Genomic DNA, 16,025 nt, shown 5'->3' with positions numbered 1-16,025 from the left:
TTCTTTGCTTCAATCCCTTATTTCTTTCTACTCCAATCTTGTGTTCAATTATTTTGATTCAATCTAAGCAACAGCTGAAATATATAATTCTAAGTCGTGTTACTTGCAGTGAAGAATGTAAGGTATAGCAGAAGAATGGTTCACACAAGATTGTGTCAAGCCCTTGCAATCATCTTTTTTCCATCAGCCTCGTTTAGGTAAACCATCAGATCTGCTAATAAAAAATGATAAATGTTCAAAAATATCCCATCTAACTTATCCTTTACAAACACCTTTTTTCATACACTGATTTGCCAATTCGTTTAACAAGCTATCCGGAAAAGGAAGAAAAGCGATGAGAACAGAATCATAAAGAAGATGCTAAAGCTATAACTCAAGCTTCGGTAATATGAGGGGCATCAGATTTTCTCTAGACTAATTTTTCAAAGCAATCCATCACCATCAAAATTTAAAATATCACAGGATTTAGAAAATTCATAACTTTTAGGCTTGTGAATTCCCAACTCACAGAAAAGCACATTTGCTGCTGGCACGACCGAGCATTGTATATAACCTTAAGCCAGGCTTACCTGTTCCATAGTTGAAATGACCTGACAAAATGAGTAGCATAAGTGATTCCCCTGATTCAATTAAGTTCCAGAGAATAAGGGTTGGAAAGAAAAACTATACATACCACAATTCCATTTCAATTTCCCCCGAGGATCATCAAACACTTACTGCAAATGGACCAAAATAGCCTGCGTGTTCCACAGGCTGTAAAAACAATTTAAATGCCTAAATTGGCCTTCAGAACTGTTTTTTCACCTTCAATTTTCCAAATTCATTACCAAATATCTTTAAGAAAGTAGCCAATCGTTCTATACGCAACATATATATGGCTAACCATAATCCATCTAGAATGAACCAAGCTTTCACCAATAAATTAACGATCTCAAGTAACCATTTAGTGAATCCAAAATCGTACACTAGCAAGCTAGCATTTTTCTCACTTCCTATCTTAATGGTTTTAATTTATTTTTTACTTCTATAAAAACGCTTTCTTAGGTTCAATTTATACTTAGGTTGGAAAGTAAAACTAAAGACAAGCATGGATTGTAAGATAAAGGACTAAAAAAGATACATCAGTAATATTTTCTCTCATCTGACATCAACTTTTAAAATAAGCCTCCCTAATAATGTTATCTAATATGATACAATAATTATACCATTTAATATATTTTTTCAATAATGTAAAATGGTAGAAACAGGAAAAAAAATAGTTCTTTTTCAAAAATACTAAATCTCAGTTTTATTTCGGATTAGATATTTATATTTACAATAATTTTAATCAGTTAATCATTAATTTTCTGATTCAGGATAAATTTCAATTCTCAATTCTGAATACAGATTTCCCATGTAACAGTTCGAATCCCACGATCCCAACCATGACTATATAGCATTACTCGACCATAATCACATAAAGCCTACTTTAAAGATCCAAAAAACTATGTTTCTTTTGTTGAAGGTCTATCATCTATTTATGTGACGAGTGGACAAATGCAAATGCCTAAGAGGTAAAACAAGTTCTGTTTTTTGCTGACATAAAAAAATCAATGACAGGGGGCAAATGTCCCATTGAGGTACGTAGTTTTTCAATTGACACCAACTGGAACCTCTACCCTCAGTAAAGAAGACACGTCTCTGAATAGAATCATAGGACAGACTAAATACTTGTGTAAGTAATCTAATGGGCTACACATCAAATAAACTGGTTTTGGTAGGAAAACCCCAAGAAGTCGAGGCAATAACTTCTCCGCGCAAAAGAATTACAATTAAGCCGAAATTATGACAGGAACTAGAAATTACAACAACGACCGGCCATGTACTATATTGGCCTTGCGGAGAAAAGACAACAAACAAGATATTAATCTATTTCTCAATCGTGAAAGATTTTGCATAACTCCAAATGCACATTTACCTTAGCCAAGAAAGCACTAAGCTTCAATGCTACAATCAACTTCATATATAAACAGATATCATACCTCTAATTCATCATATCTGAAGTACTGAACTAATTCCATAAATATGAATTATCAAAGTCAAAAATTGCAGCACAGCCTCTTGCTTATGTCAGGAAGATATTGATACCTGCAATACAGACAGACACAAGCTCTACCAAATTTTGATGCATAAACACCGGGGTCAACTTTAACCAGGAATCAACATAAATTTAGTTCAAATAACTACAAAAGTGCATTGTGCAAGTAATAGTGAACTATCAGGAAAACAAAACCCAATAATATAACAAATTAACAATATAGGTATACAACTGTCAACGGATGATAGCTACAAGGTGCTTTAAATCTAAAGATAACTGAACATGAATTGAAAAGCAGCTGAAAAGGCAAGCCAGCTCTATATAGGTTCTTGGGGTAGCATTAGTTATCAAGCTTGTGAAATAAGGTAAAATGGACTTGGCCAGTTTCACTAGTCTTCACATATTTGGTCCTCTAGGTAGAGGTGTCAAGGTGGGCCATGAGTTTGTGAAACCTTGGTTCATCTGGTCTTCCGGTTTAGGCAGTAGGCATCAGGCTTCACAGGACACAGCTGTTTGGATGGGAAGGGAGAGGCAACAAAGGGAAAATAAGAGCATCAGAATTCTAAATGGTACACTGGTCAGGTTAAGATATCAATCTGTTACATACTAATGTGAATGACCTATATTATAAGAAGTTGCCAGATAAAAAACAAAAAATAATGAAAGCTGTAATATACCTGCAGGGACCCATCAAGTTTTAGTAAGCATGGTTTCTCCTCCGAGAAGAACCATTCTGAGAAGACCTGACAATAGATGCTTAATATCAGTATTGATGATGAGTTTAGGAACACTGAATATTAATCAGTGAGAGTAGCTTTCACTCAACAAGGACCGGGGAAGACTTAAAAATAATAATGATATGAGGAACATATAAGAACTTAATTAGTTACCCATAGCCACTAGTCCGTCCCAAAGAATAACTTCCATAAGCTCCATAAGCACCACCACCACTACCAAGCTACAGATATATGAAATCAACAAATTAAGAAATAACAGAAGAACTGAAAAAGCTAATTCACAATAAATTTCACGTATGAATATGTAAAAAATAACCTGTGAACTTCCATAGCTTCCATAACCATCACCAGATGCCAAATCACTTGAACCTCCATAGCCACCAGAATATGCACCACGTCCATGCCGTTTACCATCTCTACTGTCATAGTTCAAGCCGTCTGATCCATCAACAGAAGATGGAAGATATGGAAGCACTGGAAGGAATCCTGAGACAGCACGCTCCTTATCAAAAAGATTTGCCCTCAGCCGTGTGAGTGCCTGCACAAGAGCATCCTTGGCAACATCAAGGTCTCCTGAAATCTAGCAAAAAAAAAACAGTCAGAATTATAGGGCCTTGCAACTTTTGACCACACAGAAAACAATATTACTAGTCAAATTAACAATAATGCCCTTACTTGCACCATTTCATCATCATCAGATGCAATTTTTGGAAGATTTTCCTTTGAAAGGATGCGAATGTTTGCTTTTGTAAGCCTTCTCATTTCAGTTACGATTGTCCCTCCTTTACCAATAAGGCAACCAATTCTTGACGTTGGCACAAGAAGACGGGTGGTGAAAGAAACAATCCCTGAATCTCTCTCTACTTTCTCGCTGCAGCGGGGCAGCAATCGCACAGCAGCTTCTATTGTTGGAGAGAAAGAATCCTCAAAGAACTGCATAATCACAATTAAAAAACCATCATACTGCAAAAATCAAGTATTCATAGTTCCATACCACACTTTATAATATCTATATCTCACCTCTTTAGTCGAAATGATTATCAAGCAGTCATCTCCTTCCGTCACTGAACTATCAACTTTGATGGTAGCCCCAGAATCCTGCCTGATTTGATTTATTATGGCACCACCTTTTCCTATCACACCACCAATGTTGCCAGTGGGACAAACAAACCGTACAGTAAACTCTCTCATAGACGCTTCATCCCTTTGGGCAGGATACAGAGACCGTGACCAGTCACTAGCATCTCCTTTATATCCTCCATAAGCACCCACAAAAGGAGCCACTCCAACAATGGGAGCCCCTGCACCAGGACCACCAGCTGCATACCCACCAGGAACTGCAGAAGCAAGCAGGTGCTGAGACCGTGAAGGATTATCACGGATCTGAGCTGCAATTTGAAACAAAGCCTTCTTCACAACCGCACCCTCACCCGAAATCTGCATTTTTATAGCAAATAAATCAGCTTAAATCATTCCATAACATTTCTAAGCAAAATTTTCGATTCAATGTGCATGGGCGGATCATAGTATTCTTGTGAAGCCCTATCTAATGTGCAAACTACTCCAAGAGTTAGGTAACATAACTTTCTGTTATCCGCTGATCCAGCTTTACAACAGATTGCCTAACCAAGTTTAAATTGCAATTGCAATCATTTACCGTGATCCTTAACGTTGTAGGTATAATGGACAAAATGATACGGATGCCATTGTGATCTCAATCCAGTCACAGAAAGAAAATTAAAAATTGACATTGCAGCCAAAATAAATCTTGATTGGTTGCAGACAAAGTTTTAAAAAACTGTAACTGAGATTTTCGCCAAAAGATATTCGTACAATGTAAAGGATAGCGTCGAAACCGCGACAGCAATTTACAACCTTCCCAGCAGAATTTTTCAATTGTATTAAGTTAAATAGTATTCCTATTTGGAAATTAAATCTAGCTGACCATCCAATCGTCTCTCCACTCGTCTTACCAAACCTTCAACATACAGTATCAGTCGTACAGACTTAAAATTTCTCAACTTCTCGCTTACCAAATTCCAATATGAACAAAAAATCAACTTTATTTTTACTCAAAAAATAAACCAAGGAATTAACAAATTCACCTGAACAAGTTCATCAGAGCTCAGCGCACAGGGAGGCAATCGATCATCTTTAAGGATCCGAATCTGCGCGCCGGTTTCGCTCCGGATATTCTGCACAATCTGGCCGCCTTTTCCGATCACGCATCCGATCTGATCGGATGGCACGAGAAGCTTCGCAGTGACATGGTTCCTCTCCTCATCCTCGTCGTCACGTGCGTCCTCAGCTATCACGCGCTGGTGAACCCGAAACAGCGCGTCCTGAGCAGGCGAAACAAGATCACTAGTGTCGTCAATTCTGTTGGTCTCCTCGGAGGAACTGTGGATAGTAACGACGCGCTCGTCGCAACCGGGAAGCGCATCACCGATGCGGATCTTGGCCCTGGTGTCGGCGCGGAGCTGCTTGACGATGTCACCGCCGCGTCCTATGACGCTTCCGATCTTGCGGACGGGGCAGAGGTAGCGGAAGACGGTGTCTTCGGCTGTGATAAGAGACGAATCATCGGCGGCTGGATTCCGGCGCTTGTTCTTGGAACCGGCGTCGGAATCGGAGTGAGAGTGGGAGCGTTTGCCGTAAGAACTACGTTGACCGGTCATCGCAGAGAGTGGGGACTGTGTTGTGCTATCGCCCACGGTTACGTACGGTTTCTTTAGATAGAGAGAAAAAGAAGAGTGGTCGTGCGCGCTAGGGTTCGAGATTTGTTTCAGAGTCGTTTTATATTTTTATATGATAGATTCTTTGACACCTTCAATTGATTCCCCTATTTATTTATTTTTTATTTATTATGTATGTACTTTATATATTTTTATTTTTCGACGTATATTATGCTAAATTAATCCTTTATTTCAAATATTTAAATATTTTATCTTTCAAATTTGGAGCAATACATTTTTTATATATTTTTATTTTTTATTTTAGATTAAAAAATTTAATAAAAAATCGAATTCATAAAAAAAATTATAAGATAAAAATTGTTATTTAAAACTTTAAAATATCCATGGAGGATTTTTGCATTATTACGAGGTAAAAAAAATCTAGATCAATAATAAATTATTTTTTGCAATTTCCTATCTCCTAAAAGTCTCAGTTTATGCGATCGTGTCAATCACTTAATGAAAATCTAAATTTATAACAAGAGAATCGTATCGTAACAAATTATACGGCAAAAACTAAAATAAAATCCGTGGGTGAATTAAATTGAAAATAACATTTAGAAACACTTTGATTCCTTTCCTCCTTGGCCAATATATTAAAGATATAATAAAACTACACCCAAAACGGCTTCATGATAAGTATTTGTCATTTAATTTTTTTCTGAGTGAGTTGTTATCCTATCTTCTTATTTATGCTTACTTTAAAAGCGTAAGATTTTAAAATCAATATAAAATAATATTACATTAATGTAAAACAATAAATGGCATTCATGCTATCTTCTACAAAAATCAAGGAATTATTGTTGTAATTATCTAGATGACTCTAATAGTTCCTTATCAACCAATACGTTTATAAAAAACAAATTGATAACAAGATAATAATTACTCCTCTCAGTTAATAAAATAAATAAATAATACAAACTCAAATAAAAAAACATAAAAAAAATAACGTTGAATAAAACAAAAAATAAATCTAATAAAAATTAAAACCAAACTCAACTAAATCTTTTATTTTTAAAACGTGAGTTTTTCTAATTTGTAAACCAAATTAAATTCATTTTAAGTATAAAAAAATAGCATTAATTAAATTAGTAAATAATAAATGTTAGTTGTTACAATTATATTAAAAAACAAAAAACATGTTATTTTAATTTCAATAAATGATATTCAAATTTACTCTTTCCAATTCTAAATATAAATAACTTTTTTAGACTAATTTTTATTCTTTTTTGCATTAGTTGCCTTTTATGTTTTTTATTATTTTAGCCTTAAATACTAAGTTTTATGAGTTACTGTTTTATTTTTCCTGCTAAAATTGAATAATTAAATATTTAATTTTTAAAAATAAAAATACACTACTATTATTATCTGATAATTAACTATTTAAAATAATTTTATAAAGTATTTCAATTATAGATAAATTTAATATTACCAACTAATTATCTAATGAATATAAAATAATTACAAATGTCTTATACTTTTGAGACATGGAGTAAATACCACTCTCTCTGCTTTAAAACAATATTTTTTTAGTTTTCTATATTCGTTTCTTAATCATGGTCTGTTTAGTTTCTTAAAATTACATTTCTAACAATATTTCTACGAAACACTAAAAACAATGAGTACATAATTATTTTTATTAAAAGAGTAAAGAGTTAAAAATATATTTTTACTATTTTCATACTATAAAATATTTGTGTCAAATCAATAATTAGGTTAAATATAGTTGTGGTCTTTTAAACTTTTTAAGTGAAAATTGAAATTATTTTTTCTTCAAAATTTTGAACTAATTTAGTATATTTTTTTTTAAAATTGTTTGAATTTAATTCTTCAAACCAAATTTGGTTAATTTTATTTGACATTTCAAGGATACTTTATGATAGAATTTGAAATGTTTATCTTGTTTGACATTTTTTTTTCAATGTTAGTTGAGAATATTTCATGATAACATTTTGACACAATTTTTCTTCCATGTTAGTAGATAAACGTGTTTGAAACGTCAAATAAACTTAAAATAAAATGGTTAAAATAACTAAATTCACATATTTTTAAAGTTGAGAAACTAAATTAGATTAAAGTTTTAAATATAAATTAATTTCAATTTTTACTTAAAGTCAAGAGACAAAAGCATATTTAACCCTTATTTAAAATTAACATAATTTTTCATGTGGTTGAGGTGATCCAATCTACATATACAGAGAAGTACATCAATATTTCTCATTGATAAATCTAATTCAAATTTGAAGTATTTATTATAATAAATTATAAATAAATAAAACAAATAAACATATATATATATATATTAACATTTTTTAATAATATTTAGTTTCATTAATTACAATAAATTATGAAAATGAATCTTTTAAAATAACATTAATAATGTATGTGAGATATAAGTTTATACATTTTATTTGTTTTTGTTGAGGCAACAAACAAGGAAGAAGGTATAAAGGAAGAAAGGGTTTATTAATGAAAAAATGATATAAAATAGTACAAACATTTTATATAAAAAAGGTATGCATAAATAACAAAAACATACCGAACTTCTTAACACACCTCCTTAAACTGTAGGTGGGATTGCAAGGCAAAATCCCTAAGTTCATTCTTGAAAAGCATAAACAAAAAGTTAAAATTTGGTTTGGTAAATGCATGAGTGAATTAAATGCAAGTTGAAATATGATAAATGAAAAGATAGCATTTTTGAACCAGATCATGAGCATAGCGAACATTAAGAGCAAAATGTTTGATTTTTGAGTGCATTACGAGGTTAGCAGTAAGAAGAACAAAATCAAGATTATCAAAGTAAACGATTGGAATAGAAGTTTGAAGAGTGAGCTCATGAAGTAAAGATTAGCGATGCTTTTAGACTTAGCCTCGATGTTGTTTTTGGATACCGTGTGTTTCATTTTGGACAACCAAGAGATAATATTATCACTAAGATATATGCAGTAGTCAGTAGCTGATTAGAGATCATCGGTATCAGATCCCAATCAGTGTTAGTGAAATCATAATAGCTAATACCAACAATATAAGTTAGCATCCTTTTAACCACCTTCTGGTGATGAAGTTGATAATTATGCCTATATTGTACGACTTTGTTGATAACATACGTGATGTCAGTGAAAGTTAAATATTGAAGGGCGCTTATAATCTGACGCCATGTTAGCCTTTTGTAAGAGTTGTTGAACATATTAATTCCGAGTGAAAAGAATAGAGCAATCAGATTTCTAATGAGCTTTAATGTAAAGTAATGTAGTTTGTCAAGGTCTTTAAGCGCGAATGTTTGATTAAGCGTTGAGATAAGGGCTTTTTATGACTACAGGGTGAAGAACTTGTAATTAAAATATCATCAACTTATATAAAAACAAACACAAAAGTAGTATGGATGGTATTTATAAACAAAGAGGGACAAGAGATATTGATTTTAAAACCCAATTGAATTAAAGTGCTCATGAGCTTGTGATACCAAGCACGAGGTGCTTGCTTTAGGCTATAGATAGCTTTATGGAGACGAAAAACTTGCTTAGAAGAAAAGGAGAAGCCCAATGTTGATGCATGTATACAAGTTCATTGAGACCACTATTTAAGAAAACATTGTTCACATCAAGTTATGTACTAACTATTTCTTTAAGACAATAAGAGCAAAACAACATGAATGGTTACAGGTTTGACCATTGTTGGGGCACTACATGGTAAATAATTGGAAACATATATCAATATTGGAAGACAAAACATGAGTATTACGAGTTTGCATGGGAGAATGAAAACCTTAATTGAATCGTTGTCAATAATTGATAACAAGTTGACCATGTTTGTAGCAAATTTAACATTGAGGTTGGTTGTTGAAGAGATATTGAGACTGTGATGATGACCAATTTTTGTTTAAATGATTGTTTGGGTTGAAAGGAGCATTGTCCACGAGTATAAGATTGTCTTAAAACAAGCACGTCTATGATCATGTGATCTATCAAAAGAATTGTTGTTCCAAGGCCTGATGGTGGCGTTGAGTTACAAAGTAGATTTAGGTTGTTTATATTTTTTTTTCCAACCACTTTTCTTGATATATAAGTAAAGCTTATATTTTTTTTCCATAATGCATGACTCATTACAAGAGAGAATGAAAGTCACAAATGTGTTATAGTCATTAGACAAACCATTAAGAATACGTTCTATATGTTCTTCCTCTGAAATGAAAGAACCAATCACATAGAGAATATATTAACAAGTGAACTTTAAGCCTAACTCAACCTCACAAAACCGGCTTGTAAGGCAAAGTTTGCACCTCACTTATATATTATAATTTGGCCTTATCTCTAGTCGATATGGGACTTCCAACCCCCCCCTGAGGTATAGATATCTTGAGCGTGATAGTAGAAATTAGGTGGTCCGATAGGACAACGGGTGGAATAAAAATGCCCAAGAAACAAGAAGTATCGCTAGGATAGGTGTCGCAACCGGAATCGCGACGGGACGACGATCCAAAAAAGGAAACGAGTTTCGAGAAGAGATTTGGAGTCGCCACCATAGTTTATTCTGGAAAACTACGGAAAAACCATAAAATGATAAGACACGGTCCGCGAAAACCAGATTCTGGATTCGGGAGTCGGTTACGCGTAGGGAAGGTATTAGCACCCTACAACGTCTGCCCGAAGGCAGTACCTTTAACTAAATACGCGAATGTGATGTGGTTTTCAAAATGTTTAACTACCCCCTAAAATAAAACTCTAAAGAAACAAAATATATTTTTTTAGTCTTTTGGGCCCGACAAGGATTGACCTTGCTCCTACGTATTCTCATTAAGATGAGAAATCAGGATTACGTAGTTCTTTTGGAGATTGGAAAGCTTGTTTGAGAAATTGTTTAGCAAAATTGTTTGGAAAATGATTACGGATAAATTTGGATTTTTGGGAAAGTGAACCTGACAAGGTCTAGCCTTGCTCCTACGTATCTCCACTTTTGGTGGAGAATCAAGGATCACGTAGTTCTGGCTAGAAATTGTCTGTTGCTTTGAAATTGTTGATGTTTTTAGTTTTTGAAAATTTTATATTTTTTGATATTTTTATAAAATAAACGGAAAAGGTATTTAGCACAAGGACGATGCGTACGATCACACGTGTGCTCAACCTTTAAAATATTTTTGTAATTTTTATTTAAGAAAGAGAAAAGGTTTTTAGCACAAGGACGATGCGAGCGATCACACATGTGCTTAACCTTTAAAACATATTTTTGTAATTTTTTTTAAGAAAGAGAAAAGGTTTTTAGCACAAGGACGATGCGAGCGATCACACACGTGCCTAACCCTTAAAATATATTTTTTTGTATTTTTTATAAAAGAAAGGGAAAAGGTTTTTAGCACGAGGACGATGCGAGCGATCACACACGTGCCTAACCCTTAAAATATATTTTTTTGTATTTTTTTATAAAAGAGAGGGAAAAGGTTTTTAGCACGAGGACGATGCGAGCGATCACACATGTGCTTATATCATTATAACGTATTTTAATTATTTTTTGCTTTATAATTTTTACTTTTCATTTTTCCATTTTGTAATTTATATTACAATAAAAATTTATGAAAATAGTAAATATATCTTAATAAGAATTTTGTATTATTCACCTAAATATTTAAAATAAAACAACAAAATTATTTACATAAGGACTTCTTTAAAAAGTCAACAAATAATAAATTAAAAATGTATTTGCTAAATGTTAAAAGCAGAGCCATTTTCGTAATTTTACATTTTGTTTATTTTACTAAAAAAAATATTTAGAAAGAAAGATGCTAACTCAATGACTATATTTAAAAAGAAAGATGTTAACGCGATAACTATTTTTAAAAAGAAAGATGCTAATGCAATAACTATATTCGTGGTTTTTCTATATATTTTTATTTTTTCGTACTTACCTTTTCGTTTTTATTTATGATTCTTGTACTTTTGGTATTTTTACTAACAAAAGAGTAATAGCAAACAGACAATAATAAAACAAATATTAAAACTATCGAAACAATAAACAAAGAAAATAAAAATAAGAAAACACAAGTCTAATAAGAGTGGGAACGTAGAGAAAACCAGGAATATAACAGTCCAGGCCCAATTGGAGATGTGGGTGCGTAGATGAAATTTGGGGGGTGCCATTAGGTATTTGTTGGTCAGGCCCAAAGCCTCTTTTCGTTCCCACATCAGAAACCATTAGGGTTTCTTTCCCATCCAGCAGCGGAGGAAGCTTGGGTTCCTCTTCATCATCCGCGGCAGCAATCTACTCTCCACAAGACCAGCTCGCCGCGCGTCACCGTGGCCGGCCGAGAAAGTCGCCGGCGACGTCACCTATGCTGGAAGCACCGCCACACATCGCGGCGTTTCTCCTTCTATGCGCTCGGGAGGCGAGCTTCGACATCGCGAAGCATGGACGGCGACACCGCTGCTCGCACCTCCGCCACTCTCCGCTGTCAGGATCATCGCCAATCACGGCGCCAGGCTCCCCTTCTCTTTCTTCTTTTTGCGAGAGAGAAACCTTCTCGTTTGTGAAGACACCGACCGTTTGCCGTCGAAAGTTACCGATGCCACCAAGCCAGGGCCGCCGCTTTCCGTCGAGCTCTCTTCCTCACCGGCGCCGCCGGTGTCACGCTTCTCCCTCTCTTTTCCTTCTCTTTTCTCAACTTTTTATGTACTGATTAGTTTTGGGATTTGGTTTATCCATTCTCTGTTTTCCTACCTTGGTGCTCCTGCTTACGCTATTATTTACGTGTTTTCCTGGATGCAAGTGAATGGATACTGGATTTTTTGTGTGTTGATTAGATTATGAGAAAATGATGAATGAAGCTGAGAACTGGATTCGTACTTGAAAGCGAATAGGATGTGAGAATTGGGAGTGGAAGGAAAAGGTGATTGGAAGGGTGTTGGTAGTAGCCGTGAGTGCCAAAACATGGCCGTGGGTGAATCTGGATGGTGAAAGGGGTATCCGACGAGTGAATGGAGGCAAAGAGACTTATTATCTGAATGTGGTTGCTGCAATTGATTCTCTGGTTTTCTGGTTTTCAGGTGATGGGATACAGCAAAGCCATGTCTATGGTGTTGGAGTGATGTTAGTGATGGAGTTCTACGTGATGGGGAAATGGTGGGTTCGAAGCTGGCCAAAGAGTCTACGTTGGTGATGGATGAATGGAAAACAAGAAAACAAGGGTGACAGAACCAGACCAGACGTAACAGGCAAAGTAACCTCTCAATATAATTTCTATGTTTAATTCAAACACCATCAGACAAACCAAACCAAGCATCATCAAATCAAATGCAAGCTAATAACAATACTATGATCCCAAGATTGTAACATTTACGCTAGTGACCAGCGAAGCTTGAAGCTTGAAGGATGAGGACTTACCTTTTACGTTTTCCCCTTGTAGTTCCTCGTGCCTCTCCTCCTCTGATCAAATTTCTCTTCCTTCTACTCCCCCGATTATACTCCTTCCTCCTATCTCCCCCGATCTTGTGTTTTCTCTCGGTTCCCCTAATCCCCCCGAAGCTGGACAGATAGAGGCTGGTTTTTGAAGGTCAGAATAGTTGAAATTCCCCTCTCCCCTCTTCGTGCTTCAGACCCCTCAGAGTCAAAAGTCTGGCTTTGCTTCCTGCCACAGACTCTGTTCTGCTCACGTAAGACAGTGCAGCATGCATGGCGAGCAGAAGATTTCACCAGAATGGGAGATGGCATGAAAAAAAGCAAGCAGAGAAAGTTGACCTTTTTCATTTTTTTGTTTCTTTTTTTTTTTCTTAGATTTTTTGTTTTTTAACGTTTAACTAAAGAAAACATATATAAATATATATATATAAAATAAAACTTAAACAACAAAAAGAAACTAACATAAAAATAATAAAACGAAATAACTCTAAATAATAAAATGTAAAATAAAAATAAAATTAAATTAAATTAAATAAAACAAAATAAAATTAAATTAAAATTAAATAGTATAAAATGAAACAAAATGATGAAAAGATATAAAAATGAGATAAAATAAAACAAAGCAAAAAGTAAGAAACATTTTATTTAGTCACCCGGACGAAATTGGGTGTTGACAATAGGCTCTAACCATGGCTCTAATATCATATTAAGAAGTGGACTTTAAAGCCTAACTCAACCCCACAAAATTAGCTTGTAAGGTGATGTTTGCACCTCACTTATATATTATAGTTTGACCTTATCTCTAGTAGATGTGAGACTTCTAACAATCAACAATTTTCTTTATTTCAAGAAGATAAACAGGTATGAAGTGTTCTTTTTTGGAACTATTGAGTTGTGTTTTAAGTTTCTTGGTTTTAGCTTTAGGCTAACTAGCATGATAGATCTTCATTTTTTGTCAAATCTTGCAATAAGTATTTAAGCTTACCACTTTTGTAAGCAAAACTGTATATATTGATGATATAGGCCATGTCACAACGAGGTTATCTTGTTGTTTGTAGTGAACACAGTAAGAGTTGATGGTGTCGTGAGTCCATATTTCAAAACTAAGATAGTTGGGACGAGTGCACAAACCACCAATGTACTTCAAGAATTGGAGGCTATTGACTATAGTGAACATTTAATGTTGTGAGATCAACAGATTATCCTTATCAAATTTAATGTTAACTATAATGGTAAAGGTGTGAGAAAATAATAAATGAAAAATAGATGAAAATGAATTGAAAACTTAAAATTAGTGAAAAACATTATGAGGAAATAAATTTGTGATTGTAATATCATAGGAAATAATATAGGAAATAATATAAGAAAGAAAACGAAAGAAAACGTTTATTAATGAAAATTTGATACAAAGTGACATCTATAAATATGTATATGTATACATAACTTATAACAAAAGCATCCCTAACAATTTTGAATGATAAAATACAAAATTATTAATATATAAAGGGTTAAATATGTTTTTCATCCCTTAAGTATCACACGATTTTGGTTTTAGTCCCTACTCGAAACTTTGATGGTTTTTAGTCCTTGTAGTTTTGAAACTATTAGTATTAGTCCTTAAAAATGGACGGCGTTAAGTTTTAGTAGATGTGGCAAACGGCGATGTCCAGCTGCGCTCTGCACTCTCTGCCACGTTTCTCACGTTGTGCCACGTTTCTGAGATTGAAAGTGTCCTCCATTCACCACCCTCTTCTCCTCCTCTCCTCCACTACCGCGACCTTCCCTTTCAACTTCGTTCTCGCGCAAGCCGCCGCCACCAACGCAAGCCGCCTCCAACCGTGACAAAACTAATACAACAACCCTAAATCGTGCTCCAGAGAAGAAACCCATCCAACAATTCACAGCATCAATTTAAAAATATAATTTATATATTAAAAATTGTATTTATCGTAATGTACAGTGGTTCTTAAAATCTGGAGATGTTAAATAGATGACGTCAGAAATTGATTGGAGGGTTTACCAAAAGGGGAAAACATTGTCTGAACCTGCATAAACAAGGCAACCCAGTTAGGGTTCAAGGATTGAAGTGACCGGAATTTGAAGCATAAAACTAGTGATTCACGTGTTTCAGATTTATGAAGTATTGGACTTGTTAGTGACAGTAACAATTGAATAATCAGCAATGGCGAAAGCAGTGATCGGAGAAGAAACCCGACTCAAATTGGTGGAGGATCATCTCCAATGCCATCTTTGTCACACTCTCACTCTCCCAAATATCTATATAACTAACTACCACCTCCGATTTTACTTTCAGGTGGGTCTTCTAATCGGCAAGTTCAGCTCCGCTTTGGGCCGCGCCTTCATCTTTGATTTGGTTCCCACCCCACTTCTACCACAATCACTCAGTATTTCGACGCACTTAAGGTGTTGGTTTCAACCCTTTCTTTTATCTTCCTAAAATGAAGCATTCAAGGTAAGCACTGTGTTGGAAGGTATTGGAGTGAGAGAGGACAATCGAGAGACTAACGTGAATCAGGCCCAACAGCTTCGCATCGTGTACCCAGCAGGAACGACCCACTAGACAGTGCTGCTGGAGGGCGAGGGGCAGAAATAGGAAGCTTCTGGGTCACCGTAGAGTTCAACTTGGAAAATGAAACAATCAACGTGGCACGACAGCTGACATCAAACCTGTCCTTGCCGTTTGCCACATCAACTAAAATCTAACGCCATCCATTTTTAAGGACTAATACTAAGAGTTTCAAAACTACGAGGACTAAAAACCATCAAAGTTTTGAGTAGGGACTAAAACCAAAATCGTGTGATACTTAAGGGACGAAAAACATATTTAACCCATATATAAAATAGAAACTGAAATGAAATTTAATATATATATATATATATATATATATATATATATATATATATATATATTAATATTAGAGGATATTTTTTTGACCAAAGTTTATTTTAATTATTTATATATTATCAAATGTATCACATATCATAAAGATAATGTAAGATAAAAGAACGACATCAACCATATCCATGTAATGTTTTATAGTTTTCTCATGAATGAATAACACATTA

At 34.4% G+C, this 16,025-nt stretch overlaps 1 protein-coding gene across 3 annotated transcripts; it reads right to left on the bottom strand.

Moving 5' to 3' along the window:
- Positions 1 to 212: 212 nt before the first annotated feature.
- On the bottom strand, positions 213 to 5,604 carry LOC124828357 (KH domain-containing protein At4g18375-like). Of its 3 annotated transcripts, XR_007028013.2 has the most exons (8): positions 4,920 to 5,604; positions 3,835 to 4,251; positions 3,490 to 3,747; positions 3,131 to 3,394; positions 2,968 to 3,035; positions 2,755 to 2,820; positions 674 to 2,127; positions 213 to 590 (listed from the first exon to the last, which is right to left on the bottom strand). XR_007028013.2 is itself a non-coding variant. In XM_047301631.2 (7 exons), the coding sequence occupies exons 1-6, from the start codon at positions 5,490 to 5,492 to the stop codon at positions 2,775 to 2,777; spliced, it is 1,626 nt and encodes a 541-aa protein (XP_047157587.1). In that variant the 5' UTR covers positions 5,493 to 5,604; the 3' UTR covers positions 213 to 2,127; positions 2,755 to 2,774. The 3 variants fall into 3 exon arrangements, 2 of the variants coding, with proteins under 2 accessions (XP_047157587.1, XP_047157586.1); XM_047301631.2 differs by having other exon boundaries at positions 213 to 2,127; XM_047301630.2 differs by lacking the exons at positions 213 to 590; positions 674 to 2,127 and adding an exon at positions 2,256 to 2,586.
- Between the last annotated feature and the right edge of the window lie 10,421 nt (positions 5,605 to 16,025).

This window comes from Vigna umbellata, chromosome 4 (assembly GCF_029865625.1).
Source record: "Vigna umbellata cultivar VRB3 chromosome 4, Vumbellata_1.0, whole genome shotgun sequence".
Taxonomy (NCBI): domain Eukaryota; kingdom Viridiplantae; phylum Streptophyta; class Magnoliopsida; order Fabales; family Fabaceae; genus Vigna; species Vigna umbellata.
The sequence above is the reverse complement of the archived record's forward strand: the minus strand, read 5'-3'. Positions and strand labels throughout refer to the sequence as shown.